General features: G+C 38.1%; 1 protein-coding gene across 1 annotated transcript in view; it reads right to left on the reverse strand.

The window, feature by feature from the left end:
* The window catches only part of LOC150104049 (uridine-cytidine kinase 2-like), a 164,126-nt gene extending 138,456 nt beyond the window's left edge, over positions 1 to 25,670 (reverse strand). The window contains exon 1 of the mRNA XM_090396713.1: positions 25,527 to 25,670. Coding sequence (XP_090252839.1) covers positions 25,527 to 25,637 — 111 coding nt within the window. The 5' untranslated portion in view covers positions 25,638 to 25,670. The remainder of the gene's footprint in view (positions 1 to 25,526) is intronic.
* Between the last annotated feature and the right edge of the window lie 1,427 nt (positions 25,671 to 27,097).

A 27,097-nucleotide genomic window follows, 5' to 3' on the forward strand; every position in this document is an offset into this window, starting at 1 on the left:
GTAATCAATTTATAAGAGTGTTTCATCCTGATCAGGGTGGAATCATGACCTTAAGTGTAGAGGACATAGGAGAGGATAGTTTAATTGTGAGTGAGCAGGAGGTATTTTATTATTATTATTATTCAGGCCTCCATGGAGTCAAAAGACTCATCGTGGTAGGTCCTTCCAAAGAAACACGTAGTCTATCAAGACTCATCAAGGGAGGTCCCTCGTAGGAAACACAAAGTCTATCATACCACTCCTTAAATGCATTGACCGTTCTCGCTCTCACCACTCCATCAGGCAATGCACTCCATGGTTCAACCACCCTCCATGCAAAGAAACCACTCCTCACCCTCTTTCTCACAGTTTTCTTTCGTAACTTCCAGGAATGGCCCCTTGTCATGACTCCTTCTCACTGTTCAACCAAGCGAAAAAACTCCCCAGTGTCAACCCTGTAACCACCTCTCCACAGTTTAAAAGTCTCAATCATATCACCTATCCTTCTTCTATCCGCCAAACTCTGCAGTCCACATTCCCTCATATCCTTGTACAGTCCTGAAACCATCTTTGTCATCATTATTTGTATCCTTTCCACAGCTAATTTATCCCCTTCAAATCTTGGGGACCAGATCTGAGAACAATAGCCTAAGTGTGGTCTGATCAGAGTCTTATACAATGGAATGATAACCCCTTTTATCTCTGCAGGTCAGTGTCCTTCTCATTATTGCAGCAATCCTCTGTGTTACCTTCATCACCACCTTTGAAATATGTCCCCAAAATTTCAGGTTTCTATCAATCATCAACCCCAGATTGCGCCTCCCCTACTTCCTCCAGTTTAACTCCTCCCATAGAGTATGCATCGATGTGTCCCAAACCTCAAGACCTTATATTTTGCTGCATTAAACTGACACCACATTCATTTGCCAATCTATCTAGCCTATTCAAATCCTCTTGCAGGGCTACCACATCTGCACTATTATTAATTCCCTTCCCAGCTTCGCATCATCCATTAATTGAGGAAATAAATAACCTTGACGTTAATAAGGTGATAGGATTTGATGACATATCACCATGCATCTTGAGGGAATGTTCCAGAGAACTGGCAGTAACATTGGTCATGCCTGTTTAATAAGAGTTTTGCAACAGCATAGGTTCCAAGGGAGTGGAAGGAGGGTAAAATTGTTCCACTGCATAAAGGTGGTGATAAGGCTGTAGCTTCAAATTATAGGCTGGTCTGTATATCTGAAGGCATGGTGAAGGTCCTGGAGAGATTGGTGAGAAGTAGGATACAGAAATGGGTTGATAACAGCAGCATTCACTGTGGTTATCAGCATGGGTTTGTTAAGGGTAGATCATGTTTCACTAACTTACTTATGTACTATAACAAGGTGACAAATACCTTGGACAGAGGAGATATATATATATACAGTGGTTGTACTTGGATTATGCAAAGGCTTTTATAGACTGCCACATGACAAGCTCTTAAATAAATTGAAACAGATGGGATTGGATAACAGACTTCTGTGTTAGATCAGTGACTGGCTGTCAGATAGTTATCAGAAAGTTGTATATGGGGGGTGCAGTATCTCGAAAGAGATACTGCACCCCCCCATATACAACTTTCTGATATTGATATTGGGTTGGGTTTAACTAGTGATATCCAGCTGTTTCCAGATGATGCAAAACTGGGGAGAACAGTGCACAGACAGGCTGATGTTAATGACTTACAAGAGGACTTGAATAGATTGCATGAATGGACAGGTAAGTGGAACTGTCAGTTCAATGTTGCCAAGGGTAAGGCTTTGAGATTTGGTAAGCAACGATGGGATGCAAAGTATACACTTGGTGGGGAAACTAACAGAAGTAGAGGAGATGAGAGATCTAAGAGTGGTGGGACAAGGACCTGAAATTCAGGAGCCACATTGTGCAAGTTGTGAAGACATCACATCGAATAATGGCAATGATGCGGAGAACCCTGACGTGCAGAAATAGAGAGGTTATGATTCCATTGTATAAAGTCTTGATCAGACCTCATATGGATTATTATGCACAGATTTGGTCGCCAGGTTTTCATGGTGACGAGGATATGTTGGAAAGGGTACAGAGAAGATTCATAAAAGGTAGTCAGTGGTCTTTGGAATGTGGAGTACGAGGACAGATTGAGAGAATATAAGTTGCAGAGCCTTGTGAATAGGAGGAGGGGGGAGGGATATGATTGAGACATAAGCTGGTCAGGGGTTATTATCAGGTAGACATGGAAGAGATTTTTCATAGAATGGGAGAAGGGAGTAGAACAAGTGGCATTGCTGGAAACTGTATAAGGAGGGTGTGAACAAAGGAGTGAGAAGTAGGTTCTTTGCATGGAGGATGGTTGGCGAGTGGAACACATTGCCTGAGTGTGTTGTGGATGTGGACACATTGAATCAGTTTAAGATGCAGTTGGATGAGCATTGTATGCAATAGTGAGTACCTCCCACGATGAGTCTCTGACTCCATGGAGGTCAAATGATGATGATAATAATAATATGGATTAGATGTAGGTGATGAGCCTGATGGGTTTGAAAAGATGTGTATTTTGTGCAATATAAAAGACTTCCAATGTCACATATTTGGTAGCTTATATTGGTTCTAATGTGTATGTAAAAGTTCCAGAGCAGAGACTATGAAAAAGGTGTTGCTTGCTCTGTATTAGCATTTGTACCAAAAAAGTGAGAATGATTTAAAAATAAACAAATGGCTCTTTTCGTGCTATTTACATTATATTATTTTTACTATTATATTCATTATTTGTATTTATCAGACCTAGAAATTTATGAAAGTGAAAATCATGTTTCTATTTTAGAAATTAATAGACATTGCAACATTTTGCCAACTAATATTTGTTATATATATATATATATATATGCATACATACACACATTAACTACTTTACTCTATAGACAACTTGGGTATTTTATAAATTACCTAGATAAAGCATGAAATAAAATTTCCATTTCATGTTCTAATGAAAATTACCCATTATTCTACAGGATAACTGAATTATATACTTTAATAGTAACATTTTACACACACACACACACACACACACACACAAATTCCAGAGTGTAATTTCTCTTTTCTGTCATGAACACATGTGCTGAAGCAGCACCATTCCATGTTGGATATGTGAATTTTGATATACTACCAGTGTTCTTGGACACAGCATGAATTTCATGAAATAAAACTGAATTGATATATTGAAAGTTTCTTTTTCACTTGGTTAGACTATAATAAATTTACTTTAATCCTTTATCCAAGTGTGAGCAAACAAAGCTTGCACCTGAAAATATCTTCAGGACTCGGGTAAGGTAGTACAACACCAGGCAACTCGTAGCAAAGGTGGACCAAGCTAACATCACTCCTATCTCAGTATCTCCCATAATGCAAAATACATCTCCATGTACTACCTTACCCCAGTCCTGAAGATATTTTCAGGTGCAAACTTTGTTTGTTCATACTTGGATAAAGGATTAAACTAAATTTATTATATTCTAACCAAGTGAAAAATAAACTTTCAACATCTTTCTCTAAATCCAGAGTAATTTAATAAAAAGGTGGCACACCATTTGGCAACTCCTATAGGTAGAGATGACCTGCCATTGCTTCTGCCTGGTAGCTCCACTTCTGGATCTGGCTCTCACTGAAGAGACCTCAATAAAGGTCGAAACTTGTCTGGGTAGTGGCCTTTCCCTTAATGCATAACATTATACATATCCACAAGGAGATGTGTTTTACATTATGGGAGATACTGATAGGAGTGATGTTAGCTTGGTCCACCTTTGCTACGAGTTGCCTGGTGTTGTATTACCTTACCCCAGTCCTGAAGATATTTTCAGGCACAAACTTTGTTTGCTCACACTTGGATAAAGGATTCAACTAAATTTATTTTATTGATATATATTTTTATACTGATCATCATCAGTTAACATGAAGGGAATAAACATAAAAAAAAAAAACATGACTTACCAGCACAAAAAATAAATAAATAAATAAAAATAAATAAAATTCAGTCCTGTTGAAACAAAACTTATGTTTTTTCATTTGTCTGGTTATTAGGTACAAATATGGTGATGACAAAATATATATTTCCACCAAGCAGTTTTTTGTAAAATTCACAAATTAATGAATCATCACAAAGAACTTTTTTTTAATTACTACCAAACTGTCATTTGCTCATATTTGATTAATATATTTATTCTTCTTTTAAAAGTTTTCATCAACTGTATAAATTAAAGTTGTACTTATACAGCAAACTGTCAGCAATAACAGTCACTGGTGCATGCATTATGGAAGAAAACTTTGTTTCATAGTATTAAGTTGGTATGCTGTTGTTTCTTTCTGTCCGGACGCACACTATGTGTGATGGCAGATCGTTCCCTATCCTCTCACCATCCAACTAATGCTGTGGTTCCACAAGGTGGAACCATAGCATTAGTTGGATGGTGAGACAACAAGGTGGAGCTGCAAATGGTGTTTATAGACCTGGAAAAGGCGTATGTCAGAGTGGCCAGGCAGGAGGTATGAAGGTGTATGAGGAAGAGGGGGGGGTCGGAGAAGTATGCGAGGTTGGTGAAGGAGATCTATGAGGGAGCAAAAACTCGGGTCAGGTCTAGTCAGCATGACGGAGGAGTTCTCCATTGTCATCAGACTCCACCAGGGATCAGCTCTGAGCCCCTACCTCTTTGACCTGGTCATGGATGTACTAGTGGAGGACGTCAAGGAGGATCCATGGAGCATGATGTTTGCCAACAACATTGTTCTCTGCAAATCGTCCAGAGAGAAGCCCGAAAAGACCCTGGAAGAGTGGAAAAAGGTATTGGAGGAGAGAGGCATGAGAATTAACCGGATGAAGACTGAATATATGTCAACAGGGGAGAGTGACGAGGATATGGTCATACGACTCTGGGGTGAAAGGTTAATTTCATGGAAGAAATTCAAGTACCTCGGGTCGGTCGTTGAGAGGAATGGAGACCTGGATGAGGAAATACAGCACTGAATAACATGCGGCTGGATGAACTGGAGGAAGATGAGCGAGGTCCTGTGAGACAAGAGAGTGAATTATAAGATGAAAGGAAAGCTGTATAAGATGGTGGTGTGGCCGGTGATGCTTCATGGTGCAGAGACATGGCCTATAACAAAGAAACAGGAGAGGAAGATGGAGGTGGCAGAGATGCGGATGTTGAGATGGATGAGTGATGTGACAAAGAAGAACAGGATAAGGAACGACTACATCAGAGGGATGGTCAAGGTGGGACCAATCGGTAAGAAGGTACATGAAAGCAGGCTGAGGTGGTTCGGTCATGTAGAGAGGAGGAGTGAGGAGTATGTTGGTAAATGAGTGGAGTGCATGGAGGTGGAGGAAGAAGGCAGGCCCAATCTCAGGTGGAGGGATAAGGTGGCAGATGATCTTAGGGAGAAAGGATGGAGTCGGGAAGACGCCCTGTACCGGAGAACCTGGAGGAAGAAGATTAAAGATGGGAACGTCAACCCCGTTTAACACGGGATAAAGGCACAGCAAAAGAAGACTTGAGAAAGGCTAAAAAATTGTGAAAGGGAAGCTTGGAGATAGGATTGGGATAGAAGTTGTCAGAACCAGATCTTCACTTTAAGATGAACAGCTGAAAAATCTTAAGAATAACAAGAATCTGTATTTAAGTTCTGTAGATCTAAATGACAAGGGGGCCAAGACAAAAGTTGTTCAAAATGATCCAGTTTTATAGTGTAAATGGGACATTATATCAAGAAATAAAGTCTGTATTTCAGATGTACATCAGCAGGCAGAGGAAGATAGTCTGATGTAAAATCAGGTGAGACAAGGGTGCACACGTTCTTCATTATCATTCATCATCTATGCAGCTCACATTTTGAAGAATAGTAGTTAAACTTGATATCAAAATTGGTGATGTAAATTATGTGGTACTCCTAATCCAGTATAAATCTGCAGGAATCCATAACTAAACTGAATAACTGCTGTAATAATTTGATATATTCTGTAATAAATGGCAAATATGGAAAGAGACAATAGAATTAGCAAAGATGATATTGATAAGTTAAGTGAATATATTTATATGGAATGAGAAAAATTAATCAAAACACTAAACTAGCTGTATACAAGACAGTTTTCAAACCAGTTTTAAGTTATGAATCTGAGATTTAGGTTAGAAATAAAACACATGATTAAAGACTGGAGACCTCAGATCGAGTTCTATGAAATTTTAAACAGATGGCATCAGTAACAGAACCATATTAAGAATGAGGTTATTAGGAACAACTAGACATTTTTAGCATTTAGGAGTGTGTGAGCAGAGCTATTCTAAGGTGATATATGTGTCTTAGAAAAAAATGGTACAAGAAAGGTTAGCAAAGCTGGTGTTTTTTTTTTTTTTTTTTTTTTTTTTTTGACCAAGAGGAAAAAATTATCTAGGTGGATAATTAACAGTAAGAAGTGCCTTAGAAGAATAAAATATAAATCTGGTTATATTGGAATCTTGATAGATAGCATATAGAAAAATTATCAGGAAGTTAGTAATGATGTATATAATAAAGATTTAATTGAAATAATGCAATATGCCATAATGTGATAACAATTTCCACTATGGATGGAAGGAGCAGACTGGAAAGAAGAATGGTCACACAGAGGGAAGGAAATATAATTTATACAAGCTCCTAAGAGATAATTATCTGTGGCAGCATATAATGGAGGATCTGATCATAGCACCAGAGAACTTAACAGTAACAATCTAGCTATGCTGCCACTGCTTGGGGAAAGTGATCATGTAGATTTCATGTGGGAAACTGCCAGACATGTTGAATTTTCAGTTAAGTAGGGATATATGTAGAATTACAAAGCAGGTGATTATGACAGGCTGAGGAGTATCACCTTTTCAGCAGTAGCATGCCATAAGAATTTGAAGGGGGGGGGGGAGCAGATGGTGGCGAATGGGAAAAGTCGCCAAGGGGTGTTTGAAGAAATCAGACCTGCATACCCAGAGTCAGTAGGATAAACCAGGAAAGAGTCAGATAGACAAAAAGCATCAATAAGCAGGAGTTGCAGACAAAGAAAGAGTTGTGAAGGGAATATAAAGAAAAGATGATCAGCATGTCCATGAGCAGAACAAGGCACAGGAAGAGTGACGTATGGTAAGGATGGCTAAAGCTAATTAGGCCAAAAGAAATCTTAAACAGTTATTTTGTAATGTGGCAAATAAAAAAAGTGTTGATGGTGGAGAGGTAACAGAAGCAATCGAATAGTTGAATTACTGAGCGAGCATTTTACAGAGGTGTACCATGTACGTGGTGATGTTGCAATGCTGGATGTGACAATGACTGATTAGAGAATAGACGTTAAAGAAATGGATGTGCATAAAATATTGCAGAACGTCAATGCAAACACAGCCATGGGATTAAATGCATATTGACCCATGTATTGTGAGAATGTGCAAGGGAATTATCAACTCCTCTAACCTAACCTAACCAAGCTGTTTAATTTAAACCTCAATAATGGGAAGGTGCTAATGGAGTAGAAATTGGGGCAAAATAGTCTCACTGCATAAAGGAAGCTTCAAGACACAAGTGGCAAATTATACTCCAATCAGCATCTGAGGAGTGGTGGTTAAGATACTGGAAATATTTGTGAAAGACAAAATTCAGGACTGGAGGATAGGAATATGATACTTCATAAGGGCAGCATGGTTTTGTGGAGGGTAGGTCTTGCATTAATAATTTCTTTACTTCTTATGATAAAATGATAGCACAGGTAGATAACCGAAATGGCTACTCAGCGATTCCAAACAGTTTTTTCGATATGCTGCAAGTAAAAGAAAAAATGTATATTGCAGAATGATTTTAAAGAATGCCGAAGGTAGGGAGGTAACCAAATCAGTTGATATAGTGGAATTACTGAGCGAGCACTTTGCAAGAGTATATCATCCAGGTGGTGACATTGCAGGAATGAAAGAACCCACAGCTTATACGAGAATTGTGGTGAATGAAGTGGAGGTGAATAGTCTATTACAAAATCACAATGTCAATACATCTGTGGGATTGGATGGTATACCAGCTCGTGTCGTACGTAAAACGGCTAAAGAATTGTGAGTGCCCTTGACCATTTTGTTTAATTTGAGTCTCGGGTCTGGGTTAGTCCCAAGGGGGTGGAAAGAGGGGAAAATAGTTCCACTGCATAAAGGAGGTTCCAAGACTGCTGTTTTTTCAGGAATCGTTGTCAAGGTCTTGGAGAAAATAGTCAAGAGGAAAATACAGGATTGGATAGATGAAAATGGGATACTTGTATGGGGCACAGCATGGTTTTGTGAAGGGTAGATCATGCCTCAGTAACTTGCTCACGTTTTATAACACAGTGATGGCTGAACTGGATAAGGGTAATGGGTTTACAGTGATTCTACTGGACCTTGCTAAGACCTTTGACAGGATACCACATGGAATTCTAATTAGTAAACTGTAGCATATGGGGATGGATATAGGGTTGGTGAGATGGATATGAGGGTGGTTGATAGAGAGATATCAGAGTGGTTTATTCAGGAGTAGAGTCCAAAAGACGGTCTGTGACTAGTGGTGTGCCGCAGGGTTCTGTTCTTGGACCACTACTGTTCAATTTGTTCATTAACGATATAGAAAAGAATCTGAGAGGAACTGTTCATTTGTTTGCTGATGATGCAAAGTTGGGTAGAGCAATAGTGAGTGCACAGGATGTCAAAATTTTGCAGGATAATTTGGAGGACGGGCTAAAGAGAATGGATGTCAATTTAATGTGGCAAAATGTAAGGTTATGCATTTTGGGGTGAAAAGATTAGCAGTAGTATATCACATTGGTGGAACTGTACCCCAGGAGATTGTCGAGGCCAGGGATTTGGAAATGTTGGTGGATAGGGAGTTGAAGTTTAGGGGACACATCGCAAAAGTGGCTATATCAGCTCATCAAATCACTTGGTTGTTGAAAAATACTTTAACAAGCAGAGACAAACAGGTTATTGTTCCTCTGTATCGAGCCTTGATAAGACCCCGTGTAGACTACTGTGTCCAGATATGAGCGCCAGGGTTTCTTCTGCATTGGGAGGAGGTGGAGAGGATCCAGAGACGAGTGACCAAGATGATAGCAGGTCTATAGAATGAACCTTATGAGAACAGGTTGAAGATTTGTGGGTTGCAGAAATTGGTTGTTAGGTGGAAAAGGGGTGATATGATTGAGATATTCAAATTACTGAAGGGTTTCTATAAGATTAATTCCGAAGATATTTTTGAGAATAGGATTGGTGGTGGGAGGACAAGGGGCCATACATGGAAGCTGGCCAAGAGTGTGGTTAGCAAGGGTGTTAGAGCTAGATTTTTTAGTTGGAGAGTGGTGAATGAGTGGAATAAGCTGCCAGAGTCTGTTGTGGGTGCCATGACTGTAAATGAGTTCAAGGCAAAGTATGATAGATATGATGTTAGGGGTTCCCTCGATGAGTCTATGGACTCCTTGGAGTTGCCTGTAATAATAATAATAATACTGGACTTTACAAAGACATTTGGCAGAATTTCATATATAACTCTGTTGCTTAAATTGGAGTGAATTGGGATGGATATGAATCTGGTGATTTGGATTAAGGGTGGCTGATGGACAGATATCAAAGGGTAGTTTATGAAGGAGTGAGTCTAGAAGAAGGCATGTAACCAATGGTGTACCATAAGACTCAGCAGTTGGTCCTCTGTTGTTTAATTTATACATTAATGATATAGAAAATGATCTGACAGGAAATATTCAGTTGTTCGCTGATAACATTGAAATAGGAAACCAATGCTAAATGGCTACATTGTATTTTGATACCTCTTTTTCACTCATCTTGTATTTCACTGGTATTACTTGGTTGTATTATGTAGTATTTGGTTGAAAAATTACAGCAGAAAATTTATAGCTGCTGTGCCGCCATATTTCCACTTGTTCTCTTCTTCCATCCACTTTAAATATGGGGATGGAAATTTAAAAACAAATCATGTGTTAAAAAAAAGAGATGAAATTATCAATTTGTCCTTAAAAAGCTTATATACACAAACAAATAACACCGAAACATGGTGCTTCTGGTGGTGAAACACAGCACTAGGCAGCCCTGAAATCTGTAATTTGGTTATACAAGGTACTTGGTTCATTGAGGTTCGCCTAATATTAATTTCGTGGTTTGCATGTATCTAAAATGTATATAAGAATATATAAATAATATATGTAAGAAATATTTTATAAAAATTTTATACAGAGCCTCTGCAGCTAAGCTGGTAATCACAATGTCCTATGATTGAAAAGAGCCAAATCCAATTTTCCCATTTAAGATGTGAAGAAGCTTTGAATATTTTAAAAACTGAAAGTTAGCTGGTCCATATGAAGATTTTTTTAATTTCTTTTCTTTTTTTTAAATCCCTTGCGAAAACTAGCTAGATAATAAAGCAATTAACAGAAAGCAATGTAGATAAGATATATATATATATATATTGGAGTATTTCATCCTGGAGGAGTCAATTTGAATACTAGAGGGATAGGGCAGGTATGAGGTTTAGAGGGGCAGGAAGAGAGTGTGTGTTCCAAATACTGAGTACTCTGGATGTCAGTAAATCTGTGGAACTGGATGGTATTTCATCACGAGTTTTGAGAGAATGTGCTAGGGAACTGACAGTGCTTTTGACCTGGCTTTTCAATGAAAGTCTGGCTGCGGGAAAGTTGCCCATGGAATGGAAGGAAGGTAAGATAGTGCCATTGCATAAGGGCAGTAGCAGAATGGAAGTGTCTAATTACAGTCCAGTTTGTGTGTCTTCAATAGTAAGATCTTGGAGAAAGTAGTGAGGGACTGTATACAGCATTGGGCAGATGAGGGTAATGTTATCTGTGAGAGTCAACATGGATTTGTGAAGGGGCGCTCTTGTTTTAGCAATATGCTAGCCTTTTATAATAAAGTTACAAGAGCATTAGATGAGAGAAAGGCATATATTGTTTCCTAGACTTAGCAAAGGCATTTGACAGGGTGCCACATGATAAGCTGATATTGAAGATGCAGCACGTGGATCTGGATGACAGATTGGTCAACTGGATTCAGGATTGGCTGTCCATTAGGTATCCAAGAGTTGTGTATGGGGAGCAATGTCAAAGAGGCAGAAGGTTATAAGTGAGTGAGGTTCCACATGGCTCAGTATTGGGACCTATATTGAGGAGATGTTGGTGGAGATGTTGCTTAAGTGTTGCTTGCAATCGACGATCAATGACATTGTCCGTGGATTGCAAGGGGATATTCAGTTGTTTGCAGATGATATGAAGCTGGGAAGATACCACATCTGCACTATTATTAGTAATAGTGCAGATGTAGTAGCCCTGCAAGAGGATTTGAATAAGCTAGATAGATGGGCAAATGAATGGGGTATCGGTTTAATGCAGCCAAATGTAAGGTCTTGAGGTTTGGGACACATCGATGCATACTCTATGAGAGGAGATAAACTTGAAGAAGTAGGTTAGACAAGAGATCTGGGGTTGATGATTGATAGAAACCTGAAATTTAGGCGACATATTGCAAAGGTATTGAAGGTAACACAGACCTGCAGAGATAAAAGGGTTATCATTCCATTGTATAAGACTCTGATCGTGTCAGGACTGTACAATGTTAGTTATGAGGATCAGCTGAGGGAGTGTGGACTGCAGACTCTCAGTCGTGGGAGCTGAGGGAGTCTGCTCCCTCAGCGGAGAGGGAGGGAGCAGACTCCCTCAATCATATTACCTCTGCTCATATCATATCAACTATAATCAATCATATCACCTCTCCTTCCCAGAAGGAGAGGTGATATGATTGAGAATTTTAAACTATTGAGAGGTGGTTACAGGGTTGACACTGGGGAGTTCTTTCGCTTGGTTGAACAGCAGGAAGGAGTCATGGCAAGGGGCCATCCCTGGAACTTATGAAAGGAAACTGTGAGAAAGAGGGTGAGGAGTGGTTTCTTTGCATGGAGGGTGGTTGAACCATGGAATGCATTGCCTGATAGAGTGGTGAGGGAGTGAGAACAGTCAATGCATTTAAGGAGTGGTATGATAGACTTGTGTTTCTTAGAAAGGAACACAAGTCTATAAAGAGAACACAAGTCCTCCCACGATGAGTCTTTTGACTCCATGGAGGCCTGAATAATAATAATATACACAGGAAAATATATGACTTCTGCATTATTTATCCTTGGTATCTTCCTGAATCTAGCTCTGACTGATGCGATTTCAATAAAGGTCAAAACCAGTCTCAGTGGTGACCCTCTCCATAATGTTTTTGCATTATGAAATACTGAGGTAATTGATGTGAAGTCAACAGTCTCTCTCTCTCTCTCTCTCTCTCTCTATATATATATATATATATTTTTATGAAAAATATTGAATGACTAGAATCGAGATTTAATTAAAAAGGTTTTAATATAAACACACTACTAGTTTCGGCCTGTAACAGCCTTCTTCAGGTGACATTATAAAAGAAAAAACACTAAACATTGAGGGTTAAAAGACTATGAACATCATAGACAGTCTTTATACATAATTAGCATTAAAACGTTGTAGTTGTATTTGAAGCTGTTCTTTCATTTGTTGCATTGTTGGGAGAGTGCGTGCTTGCTGCATCACGTGAACGCCAGTACATGATTACAGCTGAATGACTATCCGGGAGGTTGTAGCTTAAGTTGTTATTTAGATGAACAGGATTGAAGATGATTTCTCTCGATTCCACAATTTTTTCTCTCTATTTCGTCACTGCAACGGAAGATGTTTGTAGATTTTTCCCAGCAGACTTTGTGACTTTGGTTATTATCATTAGGATTAGCCGAGAAGAGGATATGACTTGATAATGCACTTGCTCGCTGTCTCTTGTAAGTAATGTCTCTCATGTGTTCTTCCATACGCATTTCGACAGATTTGTCTGTCTGCCCGAAATAAGGAATATCGCAGTCACATAATATTTTATATACGCCAGGGTATTTGAGTTGATGATGACAAGGTTTTGATTGGCTAATTAAGGAACGGATCTTTGGAAGTGGAGTGAACAAGGTTCTGATATTGTATTTTTTTAGAACTTTTGCTAATTTAGGTGAAACAGTACTTATGTAAGGAATAGATATATTGCTTTTGAATCTATTTGTTTCTTCTGAGTGATGTCTGGGAGGATTAAGAAGGAATTTGTTAATGATTTTCTTGGAATATCCAATAACTTTGAAAGAAGTTTTCAGATGGTTTATTTCTGTAAGCAGTTCATTTGGATCATCAAGAAGAGAACGGGCTCTATGTCCCAAGGTGGAAATTATTCCAAGCTTATGAGGAGGGAAATGATGAGATTGACTGTGCAGATATCTGTTGGTATGTGTGGGTTTTCTATATATCGATATTTTTAGTTTACCAGCAGAAGAGCGAGTCAGTTTGACATCAAGAAAAGGCAAGGAATTATCCGTTTCAAGCTCAGCAGTAAACTTAATACTTTGATGTCGGCTATTGAGATGTTCGAGGAAAACCATAAGGGATTCATGTCCATGGCTCCAAACAATGAAGACATCATCCACATAACGTTTCCAAACTTTAGGTGTTAAAATAAAGGAAGAGATAGCCTTGGTTTCAAAATCTTCTAAGTAAATGTTTGCAAGAACAGGAGATAAAGGATTACCCATAGCCAGTCCATGATTTTGTTTGTAAATATTATCTTGAAATTTGAAATATATATATATATATATATATATGTATAAGTAAACTGGTCATGAAGATACTTCATGTAAAAATTTTTTGCTTATGCTTCAGTAAAAGATTAAAACGAGAATATAATTTCTTATCTAAGTATGACATTTTTTCTAAAAGTGAGAAAACTATCTCTGATCAAGTGTATTTAGTAATATGATAATACATCATTTTACTACTTGCATATGGAAAATATATAACTTCTGCATTGATTTGGAAGTTACGAAAGGAAACTGTGAGGAGTGGTTTCTTTGCATGGAGGGTGGTTGAGCCGTGGAATGCATTGCCTGATAGAGTGGTGAGGGCGAGAATGGTCAATGAGTTTAAGGAGTGGTATGATAGACTTTGTGTTTCTTAGGGGGAACCTCCCCTTGATGAGTCTTGACAGACTTTATGTTCTTAGGAAGGACCTCCCACGAAGAGTCTTTTGACTCCATGGAGGCCTGAATAATAATAATAATAATAATTTAAGGTATCTTCTTGGGTCTAGCTCCCACTTTTGATATTTTCATAACTTTCATATCTGGGCTTCCTAGGAATAGAGCAATTCTACTCAGTGGTAGCTTTTTTTTTTTTTTTTTTTTTTTTTGCCTGTTACTGGGTGGACTTATCACTGAATGTCTCAGAATGATTCAGATCAGGAGTGATGAGCTTAGAGTAATGCTTTCAGAGGTTTAGTGATATTTTAGATTACTCAATTTTTGGAGATGATTTCCCTCTCCGACATTCTAATAGGAGTGTCTGGTCTGGGTAATGTATCCCACAATGCTTTTGTATTATGTAATACTGAAGAAATTGATGTGAAGTCACAGCCTCTACAAGTTTGTATAGAATAAACAATGTTTGTGTGTAAAGATACTTGACACACAAACCTTGTTTGCTTACACTTGGAGTAAAGGATTAAAACAAGAATATAATTTGTTGTATATAACATGCAATGTCTTCCGTTCATCACAAATGTCAGAGTTAGATATATCAGTCTCATCCTGCTTCAACATTTATGCTTGTTGTTACCTAAATGTTCTATAGGTTTTAGATCAAGGCTCTAGGATTGCTAGACTAATTCTAGAACTTTTATTCAAATCAAGCACAAGCCAGTTTATACAGTATTATTATATTGGGACACCAAAGATCCAAGTCTAAAGAAAACTGCTAGGGCATAGGTACCGTGAAGAAGTTCAATATGTTACTGTAAAACTGGATTTAAGGTTCTAGTCTGAACCAACAAGAAGGTATACACAGGACGACATCTCTACTTCTTCCTCTGAATTTCACTGCTGTGATTATATACAATGCTAAGGATGGACAGTATTCTTTATAAATTTCCAAAACAATCGCAAGTTTTATGTGATTAAAATTCAGCTAATATCTTAAGCACTAATTTAGCCTTTTATTCAGACATGTTGCTTTGCCTTCCCCCCTCCCCAATTGTTCAGCATTTTCCAAATGCCCTGAATATTTCTGAAAATATGTTTTACTAATAAAGTGATGTTCCTTATGTGTGAATGAGACTTGTTAAGACTATTTCAAAAATTAAGGGGAAATGCTTTTAGAAGGACATCAAGAAGCATCCTAAATAGCTTGGATATGCATAAGTCTTGTACTCCAGAATTAACACCCATCCTATATCATCTTTACAATCTTTCACTCATATGGCATCTGTCCTACAGCATAGAAACCAGTCAACACTCAGGTCTGCTCCAAAAAGAAAAAGCAAAGGCTAGACATCAAAATATTGGCCTCTAATTTATAGAGCATCTGTGGACTGGTTCCTTTCTTCAGATTTCCCACCAATGCTAAACTTCCTCTTCTCCATTTGACAAAGTGGAGAAGAGGAAGACAAATGTCTGAAAATTTACAGACTTTTAAGAAAGTGAAATAACGATGGTAGACATCTCAGCACTAATGAAAATATGCATATAGAGGAGGCATAAGGAAACAGTATCTCTGAGAAAGTGAGTCTGTGAGAAAAGAGTCATCAGTTAACTGTATTGCTCTGTACCCTGAACATTTCTGAAAATATGTTGTACTACTAGAAGATTAAGTGATACTGCTTGAGTGTGAATGGTACATGTAAAGACTATTTCAAAAATTAAGGGAAATGCTTTAGGAAGGTTGGAGTGTTGGGAATAATGTCTTGAGACCATGGATGTAATGTGCTTATTCTAGGAAAGGCTGGAGATCTTGACCTAGTGGTTAGTTACCAATAATACAGAAATATGTGGAAATTTCAGTATTATAAAAGATGAGTAGAGGTGAAGCGTACTCTTTCTTGCATGAAATAAAACAGGGCTGGTTTTGGTAGCATTGAAGTTGACAAGGTTATCCTTACACCACTGAAATATGGCACATGATCAGATTCTATTATTATTATTATTATTCAGGCTTCCATGGAGTCAAAAGACTCATCGTGGGAGGTCCTTCTAAGAACATAAAGTCTGTCAAGACTCATCAAGGGGAAGTTCCCCCTAACAAACACAAAATCTACCATACCACTCCTTAAACTCATTGACCGTTCTCGCCCTCACCACTCTATCAGGCAATGCATTCCACGGCTCAACCACCCTCCATGCAAAGAAACCAGTCCTCACCCTCTTGCTCACAGTTTCCTTTCGTAACTTCCAGGGATGGCCTCTTGTCATCACTCCTTCCCGCTGTTCAACTAAGTGAAAGAACTCCCCAGTGTCAACCCTGTAACCACCTCTCAACAGTTTAAAAGTCTCAATCATATCACCTATCCTTCTTCTATCTGCCAAACTCTGCAGTCCACATTCCCTCAGCCGATTCTCATAACTATCCTTGTACAGTCCTGAGACCATCTTTGTCATTCCGTCTTTGTATCTTTTCCACAGTTAATTTATCCCCTTCAAATCCTGGGGACCAAATCTGAGAACAATAATCCAAGTGTGGTCTGATCAGAGACTTATACAACGGAATGATAACCCTCTTATCTCTGCAGGTCAGTGTCCTTCTCATAATTGCAGCAATCCTCTGCGTTACCTTCACCATCTTTGCAATATGTCCCCTAAACTTCAGATTTCTATCAATCATCAACCCCAGATCTCTTGTCTCCCCAACTTCCTCCAGTATAACTCCTCCCATAGAGTATGCAGCATCCCATTGATGTTTCACAAAAACCTCAAGACCTTACATTTTGCTGCATTAAACTGACACCCCCATTCATTTGCCCATCTATCTAGCTTATTCAAATCCTCTTGCAGGGCTACCACATCTGCACTATTACTAATAATCCTTCCCAGCTTTGCATCATCTGCAAACAACTGAATATCCCCTTGCAATCCACTGGCAATGTCATTGATATAAAGGTTAAACAATATAGGTCCTAGTACTGAGCCCTGTGGGACCCCACTTGTAACCTTCCGTCTCCTTGAAACTGCTCCACCATACACAACTCTCTGATACCTATCAGACAGCCAATCCTGAATCCAGTTGACCAATCTGATATCCAGACCCATGTGTTGCAACTTAAATATCAGCCTATCATGTGGCACCCTATCAAATGCCTTTGCTAAGCCTAAGAAAACTGCAGTATATGCCTTTCTCTCATCCAATGTTCTTGTAACTTTATTATAAAAGGCCAGCATATTGCTAAAACAAGAGCGCCCTTTCACAAATCCATGTTGACTCTCACAGATAACATTACCCTCATATGCCCAATGCTGTATACGGTCCCTCACTACTTTCTCCAAGATCTTAACAACTACTGATGACACACAGACTGGTCTATAATTAGACACTTCCAGTCTGTTACCAGCCTTATGCAATGGCACTATCTTACCTTCCTTCCATTCCCTGGGCACCTATGCCGAAGCCAGACTTTCATTGAAAAGCCAGGTTAAAGGCACTGTCAGTTCTTCAGCACATTCTCTCAAAACTCATGGTGAAATACCATCCAGTCCAAAAGCTTTATTGACATCCAGAGTTCTCAGTATCTGAAACACACTCTCCTCCTGTACCTCTAAACCTTGAACCTGCCCTATCCCTCTAGCATTAAAACTGACTCCTCCAGGATGAAATACTCCAATAAAGTGGTCATTGAACAATTCCACTATGTCCTCTGCATCAGTCACTCTATTCTCATTTTTATCCCACAATATCATTCTTCCACAGTCATTTCTCCTCCTACTGGACACATAGCTAAAAAATTCCCTAGGATTTTCTTTGGATCTTAGGGCCAATCTCCTCTCATATTCCAGTTTTGCCTTCCTCACCATACTAGTCACTCTCCTGGACTGAGTCTTATATTCTTCACGCATCCTCTCTTCACCTGTCTCCTTATATCTCTTCCATAGCCTCTTTTTCACATGCAATTCCTGTTTAATATTGTTTGTCATCCACTTTGCTCCAAATTGTGTCCTCTTCTTCACTCGTGGTATACAACTTACCATTGCTGCTAACAAATATTCTTTCACAATTTCCCACGCACTAACGATATCCCGGCCTTCCAATTCCTCCCTCCATGAAACTTCCTGAAGTTGACGTCTAAGACTATTATAATCACCTGCATTATAATTCCACATAAGTTCCCGTCTCTTTGATACTCCTGCATGTCTATTCATTTTCCAAGTCAAAACCATATGGTCACTCTCTCCAACTGGTGGGAGAGATGTCATCTCAGTTATTATCAACTCTTCTGATGCTATAACCAAATCTAAAACTCTTGAACCTCTTGTTCCCTCTGTTACATGTTGCCTAAGACATTTCTCCCTCAAGAATTCTAGAAATTCCATTCCACTATTGCTACATGCATCTTCCTCTCTCCAATTTATACTACTGTAGTTAAAATCTCCCATAACAATCATTCTTCTTGCACTTGCCAAACTTAGCTGTCTAAACATCTCCTGGTCCCCATCCTCCGTGCTCCTGGGTCTGTAGCAACACCCCACTAAATATCCTGTCTTGCCTACCTCTACCTCACACCCAAAATCATCTGTCTCACTTCCTTCCAAAGCTTCCACTCTTAGAGGACATAGGTCATGACTTATCATAAGCAGTATCCCACCACCACGCTTTCCCCTCCTATCCTGACGAAAAATGCTATATCCAGCAACTTCTATTCCTGTTGTTATATATCCCCTTCTGTCAACCACGTCTCAGTGATCCCAATAATTTTTGGCCAGGCTGATACTATCTGCGCCACCAATTCCTCTCGCTTATTCCGGATACTCCTGGCATTAGTATAAAGCATATAAATGCCATTGTTTCTATACCCAGCATTATCCCTTCTAGACTCCACTGGGCTCAGTGTTACCTGACACCGTCTCCCTTCTCCCAAGTATCCATTCCCACAAGAGGCCACCCCTGCTATCATCCTCCCTGGGACACACTGACTCTTTCAGAACAGCAATCTCTCTAGATGCCTACGTCCTTCCTCATTCAAATGTAAATGGTCTCTCGCATACAATTCCGCTCTTTCCTCAAACGCACTCCAAGCATCCACATGTACCAGTCCCCTCTTGTCACACATTCTTGCTATTATGCCATTCAATATCACCGCTCTTCTGCTCAGCTCATCATTATCATACCTAGGCAACACACACACTATTTTTCCTCTCTCTGTCTTCTTCCGTACAGTCTCAAGCAAAAACCTCATATCTCTCGCTGCCCGACTTACATTACCACTCAAGTCATTCGTTCCTACCATCACAATCATCTCATCCACCCTTTCACCTCTCTTAATTGCCACAGCCACCCTTTCTATTGTTCCTCCTGGCAAACACTCCTCATGCATCCTATCTTGAACACCATGGATCATTGAGTCGCCATACATTATACATCTTACCATTCCCTCTCTCCTATTGTTTCCATTCTCTCCTCTTCTTTCATTCCCATAGGTCGCTCTCATTCCCTCTCCTCTACAGTTATTCTCTCTTCTAGCATTCCCATACCTCTCTCTCCTACTGTTTCCATTCTCTCCTCTTCTAGCACTCCCATACATCTCTCTCATTCCCTCTCTCCTACTGTTTCCATTTTGGAAAAACCTTGATTTCCATAATTAATGCCTGTGCAACACTTTGCACTTAACATTAAAACTACAACTATAAACCCCACTTATTTGTCAAAGAACAGTGTATGTAAATCTTGCTTAAGAGAATTAACACAGCAATGCTGCTCATAACTTTTCCGAATTTTGAATCATCAGCAAGCAACTGAAGTTTTCTGCTTGATTTCCAGGAAATAAATTTAATGGTGTGGGAGGGAGCAGAATAGATCCCTGAGGCATACCACTGGTTACTTTCCTTTTTTTTTGAGACACCATTCCATCAGATACAACTTGTGGTTATTGTTAAGAGAGCCAATCTCCATCTAAGAGCCATTCCAATCCTCTGCAGCTTGTACACTAACTTATCATGAGGTAATCTATCAAATACCTTTGCAAAGTACAAGAATATCACTGTATATGAATTTCTCTTATCTAACACATTCATCACTTTATCATAAAATGCAAGTATACTACAACAAGACTTACCTTTTACAAAACCATGTTGACCGTTAAAGAATCCTATCCATCAACCCAATCCTGTATTCTGTTCCTAACCAACCTCTCAATACCTTACTTTGACCACAACTGAAGAGATACAGATGAATCTATAACTGAAACTTCCGTCCTAGAGCCATGCGTTTTGTAGGGGTACTATGTTGCCTGCTCTCCACTCTTAGGAACTCTTCCTACTACAAGGTTTATTAAATAACCAGGTAGACAGAGCTGAATGTTTTACACATTCTTTAAAAATACAAGTGATATGTCATCCGTTTCCACAACCTCATTAATATCCAACTCAATCAACATCTGATACACCACCTCTGCTTCTTTCACTTCTAATTCCCCTAAAACCTGCGTGTTATGGTTGCTGTGCTATAGCAACTATCCACCACCCTTCCATAATTATTTTTTTTTCTTGCTTGCCAGATAATAAAAAAAAATTCCCATGAGATATCCTTGGCCTGACTAGTTAATCTCCTCTCATACTAAACTTTTTTCTTAACCATGCTCGTCAACTTTCTAGTCTGCATTGTACAATCACAACAAATGCCAGAGCTATTTGTTCGAATGATATTGCTCATGGGGGATGAGTCAAGTCCACATTCTCATCATACTCCACGGGACCTTCCTTCTCAGAAACATCCTTCCACGAGGATGCAAACAGACCCATTAACGGAAAAAGATTTCATATCTCAACGATGATGAATGCAGAAAATCCTTCAGAGGAGCATACCTCTATAAATAACTGGGATTAGCTGGCTCCAGCTGTCAGTATCCAGAATGGGCTCCAGCCAAGGTTTACTGGTGAATGCAGTGTTTGTCCCCCATGTCAGGAACGTCTGCAAAAGGCATCTATATCCCAGATTAGGAGTGGTCTACTTAAAAACAGTAGGAGACTACTTCTCTCAGGGTCTATGCTTCACCCAAAGTAGCATATGCAGCAGAAGAGTGGCAAACTGGTTGTATTAATTGCCTAAAATCCTCAAAGATGGATTAGCAAATAGAAAAAGTACAAATAATAATAGTGCATATAAGGGAAGCCAACATGCCTAACTCAAGCCCACAGAGGTGTGAAGACAATGTGGAATGCAAACTGCACATATAATGTTTCAACTATCAATATCACTGGACATGCATGCAAGGGGAAAGTTGACATTAAAAATGCAAGCATATTCTACTCAGAAAAGAAAGATAATCAGCATAGAGAAGGTGTAGCATTAATCTTTAAAAAATGGCTCCTAAACTTAATAGTTGATGTAGGACCAATTTCTTCTTGAATTATCTTAGTAAGATTTAAAACAAAAGAAAAAGGAATATATATATATATATAATATTTAATGCCTCCATAGCGCAATTGGAAGAACAACGGGGTGCATACATTGCACCCTTCGATTGGAATAGGCCTAAGTTCGATTCTCGTCGCCATGGGAGGAATCTTTATCTGGACGATTTTCAATCGAAGGTGAGTTAACCGATCTCATATGGAGGTAGCAGGGTTTTTCCTCCCGGAAACTCGGGTTTTTCGTCCCGCATACAGACAAATCGGCCCTTCAGAACACACGTAATTTACATACAAAAATAATAGTTGTGGTGGAGCTGGGTGGTAGATGGAGTTGATTCGTAGTAGAGGTTCGGTGTAGTGGTTGAGACAATTGTAGGTGTCCTCCCGCGATGAGTCTTCGGACTCCTTGGAGGTATCAGGAATAATAATAATATAAATAATAGAAGCTTATGCTCCAGACCAATCATGCAAAGAGGAGGAATATAGTCCATTTCTGGAATAATTGAAGAAGAAATCAGTGAAACAAGTAAAAGGGATATTATGATTATTGTGGGAGATTTTAATGCAATGATTAGTCAATGCTCTGAAGATAAAGCAGAAGTGATGTGAAAATCTGGACATGGAAATATGAATGAGAGAGGGGAGGACTCTATTAATTTTTGCAAAATAAACCAACTGTATCACAAATACCTTATTCTACCACATGCCACAGCATAAATATATCTGGACATCACCAAACAATGAAATTAAAAACTGTATAGAATATATAATCAATAAAAAATGGAAACATTCATTCCAAAATGTCAAAACATTAAAAAAAATTCACATAGACAGACCAAGAAATACTATCAGCCAAACTAAGAGTCAGTCTTAAAAAGAATGGAACAAACCACAAAAAAAAAAACAAAGGAAAACAGACATCTCAAAACTCAAAGATAGTCTAACCAGATCTAATTACCAGAGAGCATTGGAAGAAAACTTAATCTTGCTCTAGATGCAGCTTCAGAAACAGGCAGAAAAGCACTTAGGCTACCAGACAAGAGTAAATAAAGGTTGGATTACACCAGAGATTATGGATTTATGAGAAAGAAAAAAAACATAAAAAATTAACCTCTCAAAAGAAGATAACAAGGAAAATAGAATACTGCACAAAAAATGTTGATTAACAAAAACCACATATTTAGAAGAAAAAGCAGGAATGTGTGAACAGCATACAAAAAACATGACTCCAAGACAATTTGTGAAATAGTTAAAGAATCAACTAAAACATACTCACTACACTCAATTTCAATATTGTAAAAAGAATGAACTACAACAAATAACAATAAAAGATATACTGACTAATCACTATAAAGAGACATTCGCAGCTGAAGAAAGTATAAATCAAGATGTCTCCCACCCAGAAGAAACTTCTGACACAAAAGACATTCTGAATGAAGAAATACATGAGTAATCAAACAAATGACAAATGATAAAGCACCAGGCACAGACAGTATTCAAAAAGAACCTCTGGGAAAAGGAGAGGAAAGAACAATAAATTACTTACAGAAACTGTTCAATAAAATAATAAAATAAGGAAATATACCAAATGAATAGAGAACAGGTCAAATCATACCCATCCACAAAAAAAGAGATACCAGATCCTGAACTAATTATAGGTCAATTACTCCTCTAGGTCACTGCTATAAAATATTTATCAGGATTATTCAAAACAGATGGAAGAAGGGAAAATGGGATTCAGAAGTAACAGAGGCGCAATCGATGCAATTTTCATATTAAACAGACCAGCAGATTTTATGAGACAAACAAAACAAAAAAAAAAAAAAAAAACTACTGCTACTTTATAGATTTAAAAAACAACCCTTCAGCTCAATAAACAGAAGTAAACTTGTTAAAATTCCAGAAAATATAGAATTTGACAAATACCTATTAAATCACATTTAGAATTACTGTTCAGAAACACAAGCATTAGTAAAATACAAAAATATAGAAACAGACCAAATAGCATTTTAAAAAGGCATTATGCAAGGATACCCATTGTCATTTATTTAACCTGTACCTAAAAGAAGTAGTGGATGAAGCACTATGGATATGCGAAGGCATAATTGCAAATGGAAGACATAACACACTTATGCTGATGACATAGTTAACACTACAGGCTGCCATGAAAAATTAGAAAATATTCTGACCAAATTGCATCAAACAAGTAACAAATATGATATAAAAATCAATTTTAGTAAAACAAAACTAATGGTAACAGGAAGAAAAAGGGTAACAATCTAAATAAAAATAGGAAACAATGATATAGAACAAGTGAAAAAAATCAATTACCTAGGCTCAGTGATCACCGAAGATCTTGATTATTTCGAAACTATAAAACATAAAATCAATAATTGATGGATAACAATGGCAAGTTAGAAAAAATATAGAACAATAGAAGATTAAGTAAAGAACTCAAACTCAAGATATATAAAACAATGATAATTCTCACAGTGCTTTATGGGTCAGAATGCTCAGGATCCTAAGAAAATAAGAAATGGATAAACTCATTACTTTTGAGATGAAATGCCTAAGAAAAATCAATAAAACAAACTGGACAGAAAGAAAACCAAATGAAAAAGTCAGAAGAGCTTTCAGGAAATTACAACACTAAAAAAAAGTAAACTAAGCTGGTTTGGACATGTTTCAATAATGAACCCAGAAAGACTACTGAACATATTATTAAATGGCAGCAATGAAGGACAGTCCATCAGAGGAAGACCAAGAAATGGATGAATCAACAACATAAAAGAAGGCACTCACTTAAACCTCCATAGTAGAACTATACAAAATGACAGCAGACAGGAAGAAATGGCAAAAATTTGTATTTGAGCAGCTCAATCTGCCATGAAAAGAAGAGGAAGAAGATATCGCTCATACCACTGAACTTGCCAATATTTGCTAAATATTTTTAGCTGATTGCTATAGCCCTTAAAAAAATAGATAAGATATTAAATGTTCCTCTCCCCCAATAATAAAGACCACAGCACATCTGAAATCACCACCACCTACATGGTACACCCTTGTAAAATGCTCTCAGTAATTCAACTATTTGATTGCTTCTGTTATCTCCCACCATCAGCACATTTTTAAGTTATGCTTCCATAGTCATTCCTCCTTTTATTTATCACATAACAAAATAACTCTTTAGGATTTCTTTTGACCTTGTCAGCTAGCTTTCTCTCCTAATTAGCTTTGGCCATCCTTAGCATACAGGTCCCTATTCTTGCACCTTGTTCTGCTCCTAGACATCCTGATCATCTTTTCTTCATATTCCCTTCAGAACTTTTTCTTTGTCTGCAACTCCTGCTTAATGATCTTTTTTTTTTTCTTTCATTCATCTAACTCCTTCCTGGTTTATCCTACTGACTCTGGATATGTCTGATACTGCCTTCTTCAAACATCCCTTGGCCAAATTCCCGGACACCACCATCTATCCCCCTGTAAATTCTTTTGCCATGGCTCTACTGAAGAGGTAACACTGCACAGCTTGTCATAATCACCTACTTTGCAATTCCACATATATTCCTGCTTACATGAAAATTCTGCATGTCTGTGAATCTTCCAGGTCGAGACTGCATGTCTGTGAATCTTCCAGGTCGAGACTGCATGTTTATTTTACAGAAGCAGTGTAGCTAGATTGATTATTAAAAAAAAAAAAAAAAAAAACATTTGTTGACATATATTTATGGGGGGAAAAATATATATATATATCGCCCGATGATCACGAAATAAAGAGAATTAAAATTAAGGACTTTCTAATAATAATAATCCTACAAAATAGCATTCGTTTTCCGCAATTAAATAATTGTCTGTGATTAAACGAAATAAGGTTATCCGGAAGATGGATGCAACATCATACATCGTAACTTGCCAGCCTAAGTAATATTTATATATTTTTACAACGGATAAGGCAGTATACCTAGAATAAGTAACACAATAAAACCAGTTATCACCTTGCCAGATGCAGTACCCCCTGCAACACCAATCAGAAATGGACTTCTATCTTCGAAAGCACAGAATCCATTAAAAAACTTGGGAGTATTAGGATTCCCAAAAGCAGCCATGTTACTTAATAACCATAACAAAAACGCAGCTGATACAAAATTGTGTCACCCTCCAACAAATTAAAATAAATGCTGTGTTGTGCTACCACCACCACCACCTGTTATTAAGATATATGTGTATATCAAATCAGCAGTCTTCACGAAACTCATGAGAACATAGTGTAAAATCCATTATACATCTTGTACCTTTATTTTTAATTTTATATTCTCTTAAACCATTTCTAATATTATAATTTTCCTAGTTATTCGGTATTAAAAAAATAATAAATAAGATGATACACGATCTCAGTAAAATCAGCTTTATCAGAAATATATAATTTTTACTCTCTTTTCACAAGCTCAAACATTTGGTGATGAGAGCCGGAGTTTAGGGTGTACGATTTGGGTATTTTTTTTAAATTAAAAAAAATATACATAAGCCTTATAAAACTTTTGGGGTATAGAGCTTTTCAAAAGCAGAATTTGATGAACGTCTTTGCTGTATGCAACATTTGAACTCGATTCCTAAAGGTTTTTCATAAACGATAAACAGGCTACGGCGTTTATCAGCTCAGTTTTCAAGACCTTTTCGTACTCATTAATTTGTCTATTTAAAAGGAATAACATTTGTATAAATTTAATTATGAAAGATGTCTTGTACAAAAATGGTACTCAAAATGTAGCTAGCTATAGAAGGTGGTTTTATTTATTTTAGTTGGTAATTACGTATAAAGGAAGAAGGGCTGCATTCTTACTGTTCTATATTTGGCTGTAATAGAGTATTCCGTATTCCTGATGGAGTTTGGTGTCACGGTGGAATAGAACCTTAGTGTGTGTGATTACACATCCTAATTTAAAGAAGATGATCGCAGCCACCATCGCTGCCGTTTTGTCATCAACAATTGATCTTCCCAACATTCTTCTTCTTCTTCTTCTTCTTAAGCTTTAAGGTTATTAGCTGTGAACTTCACAAAGGAGACTGGAGAATGAGGTAGTTGGCCCTATGCCTCCCAGTGTGTCTTATCATCATCATCATCATCATCATTATTATTATTATTATTATTTAACACCTCAGGGAGTCTAAAGACTCATCGAGGGAGAGTGTGCCAACAGCATCGAACGATTAGTCCCCTTCCAACTACTAACCGCACTCAAACTTACTTAACTGAGCCATTAGTAGCAGAGGCTCTACCAATCGACCAACTTATGTGTGTAGATGTGTGTTCACGGGACCGGTTTGCCTGTTCTGGGGAGAAAAACCCGAATTTCCGGGTGAAAAAATCCCTGATACTGTATCAGACAAGTTAACTCACCTTTAGTCGAAAGAGTCCAGATAAAGGTTCCTCACGTCTTGGACCGGAATCGAACCCAGAGCTCTCCTTCCAACATTAGGTATGATTCTTCTACACTGCAGTGGAGATTATACAGGAGACTGGAAAACTTTGGCTCTGAAAAGTTCCAAAGTTAAGAAAAAGGAAAGG

Source organism: Typopeltis vanoorti, chromosome 8 (assembly GCF_054136105.1).
Source record: "Typopeltis vanoorti isolate ZY-2024b chromosome 8, IOZ_Tvanoo_1.0, whole genome shotgun sequence".
NCBI lineage: Eukaryota > Metazoa > Arthropoda > Arachnida > Uropygi > Thelyphonidae > Typopeltis > Typopeltis vanoorti.